The sequence below is a fragment of the Octopus bimaculoides genome, chromosome 9, assembly GCF_001194135.2.
Source record: "Octopus bimaculoides isolate UCB-OBI-ISO-001 chromosome 9, ASM119413v2, whole genome shotgun sequence".
Lineage (NCBI taxonomy): Eukaryota > Metazoa > Mollusca > Cephalopoda > Octopoda > Octopodidae > Octopus > Octopus bimaculoides.
The window spans coordinates 57,804,057-57,806,378 of record NC_068989.1 but is presented as its reverse complement, the minus strand read 5'-3'; the positions used below and the strand labels follow the sequence as shown (position 1 = coordinate 57,806,378).

Below are 2,322 nucleotides of genomic sequence, written 5' to 3'. Positions count from 1 at the left end.
ATATATATATATATATATATATATACATATGCATATAACAAATAAAAAGATTGGCTGTTTGTGACTGGAATATCTTTGAATACAATTCTTCTCTATCAAACCTGACCTCAGGTTAAATAACAACAACAACCATTACTCTCTTATATATTTGTAGATATTGTGTATGAACTGTAATGCTGCATGATAGTGAGACTTGGGTCCTAAATGTAGAGGACATGTAAAAGCTGGAGAGGAATGAAGCTAGTATGCTCCACTGCATGTGCAATGTCAATGTGCATGTGTAACAGAGCACTGGTATATTAAGAGAGTAATTGGGCATAAGAGGAATTATATGCAGTGTGCAAGAGAGGAGACTGTACTGGTTTGGTCATGTGATGCGGATGGATGAGGACAGTTGCATAAAGAAGTGCTGGGAAGTGAAGGGTAGTTGTGGAAGAGGGATCCTAGGAAGACATGGGATGAAGTATTGAAGACTGATCTCAAAATGCTGAGCCTTATGAAGGAGATGATAGACGACCAAGATATGTGGTACATTGTTGTACTCAAGAAGACCCACCTACCACAACAGAAATGAGATCCTAAAACCAAGGTGCCACATAGAAAACATTGGTACGGGTGCTGATACCACATAAAATGCACCGGTACTGGTGTCACATAAAAAGAACAGGTGATAGTGTCACATACAAAGCACCCAGTACACTCTGTAAAATAGGTGGCATTAGGAATGGCATCCAGCTGTAGGAACCATGCCAAAACAGATAATGGAAGCTTTATGGCCCCTAGCCTTGCCGTTCCTGTCAAAATGTCCAGCCCATGTCAGCATGGAAAACGGACATTAAATGTTGATTATGACGATGATGATGATATTGTTTTACTTGTATTTTATTTTTTACTTGTTTCATTCATTGGACTGTAGCACCTTTTTGAAGGGAATAATTGAACAAATCCCACCCAGTACTATTTTTTGTTTTTCAGTTTGTTACTTATTTTATCTACTTATTCTAACAAACCAACAATGGCTGCCAAACAGTAGTGATGCACACACACACACACACACACACACAAATCTACTCATAAGGCTTTGATCCGTAGAGAGCTTTAGTAGAAAACTTGCCCAAGATACCCCACAGTGGGACTGAACCCAAGACCACATGGCTTTGGAAGTAAGTTTCTTAACCACACAACCATGCTTGCACCTTATGTATTTATTTATATATGTATTTTTTCTTTCTTTTTTTTTTTCAGGTTCCCCAGAGTTACATATCATTAGCCAAGAAAATACAAGGAATTCATCAAAATCTTCATATTTACATGCCAGCACTGTATATCTTTGAACACAGGATGATGGAGATTATTGAAGGTATTGAAGGAAATGATATCAAAACCCCTGAGGAATTACATAAAGGTTAATTTGGAATGATTATTTTTACATTATTAAATCAAATTAAATTGAAATTTTAAATTTCCATTTTTTTTTTGTTTTGTTTTAATTCAACCTTTTAGCATTTAAACTGGCTATATCCATCCCAAATATTCTATAAGTGTTATCTCACTCTACACAATCAAAACAATATTATTCAACCTGGTGGTTATTTGCAATATCAAGTGAATGTATTATTCACTCTTTCATAGATATTGGAGGGGAGCTGTAGGCATGTAACTAGCAAGTACACATCATTGACAAGGAACTAAAAGGCCTAAATGCAACTGGTGTTCTTGTGAACCACTACTGAGACGATTTTTCATTTTGCTCTATTTTATATAGATGTCAAATTTTGGCACAATGCCAGCAATTTTGGGGGAGGGTACAAAGTCAATTACATTGACTCCAGTACTCAACTGGTACCTATTTTATGAACCTCAAAAGAATGAAAGGCAAAGTTGACCTCAGCAGAATTTGAACTCAAAATGCAATGATGGACGAAATGGCGTTAAGCATTTTGCCTGGCTTGCTAATGATCTGCCAGTTTGCCATCCTTTTTTTTGCTCCAATATATATTGTATTTTTAGCGCAGCATATCTATGAGGAGATTTTTCTCTCAGACATAAACAACAGTATCACACCTCTCAAGGGTGTCTATGTGTTAAATATTATACGTAGATATTGGTGCAGGCATAGCTGTGTGGTAAGAAGCTTGCTTCCCAACGACATGGTTCGGGGTTCAGTCCCATTGCGTGATACCTTGTGCAAGTGCATCTGTAGCCTCATGATGACCAAAGCCTTGTAAGTGGATTTGGTAGATGGAAATTGAAAGAAACTCATATATATATATATATATATATATATATACATACATACAAACACACACACACACACACACA

The 2,322-nt window shown here is 36.6% G+C and overlaps 1 protein-coding gene across 1 annotated transcript in view; it reads left to right on the top strand.

The window, feature by feature from the left end:
• The window catches only part of LOC128248725 (leucine-rich repeat serine/threonine-protein kinase 1-like), a 16,837-nt gene that overhangs the window by 7,102 nt on the left and 7,413 nt on the right, over positions 1–2,322 (top strand). The window contains exon 4 of the mRNA XM_052970697.1: positions 1,246–1,405. Coding sequence (XP_052826657.1) covers positions 1,246–1,405 — 160 coding nt within the window. The remainder of the gene's footprint in view (positions 1–1,245; positions 1,406–2,322) is intronic.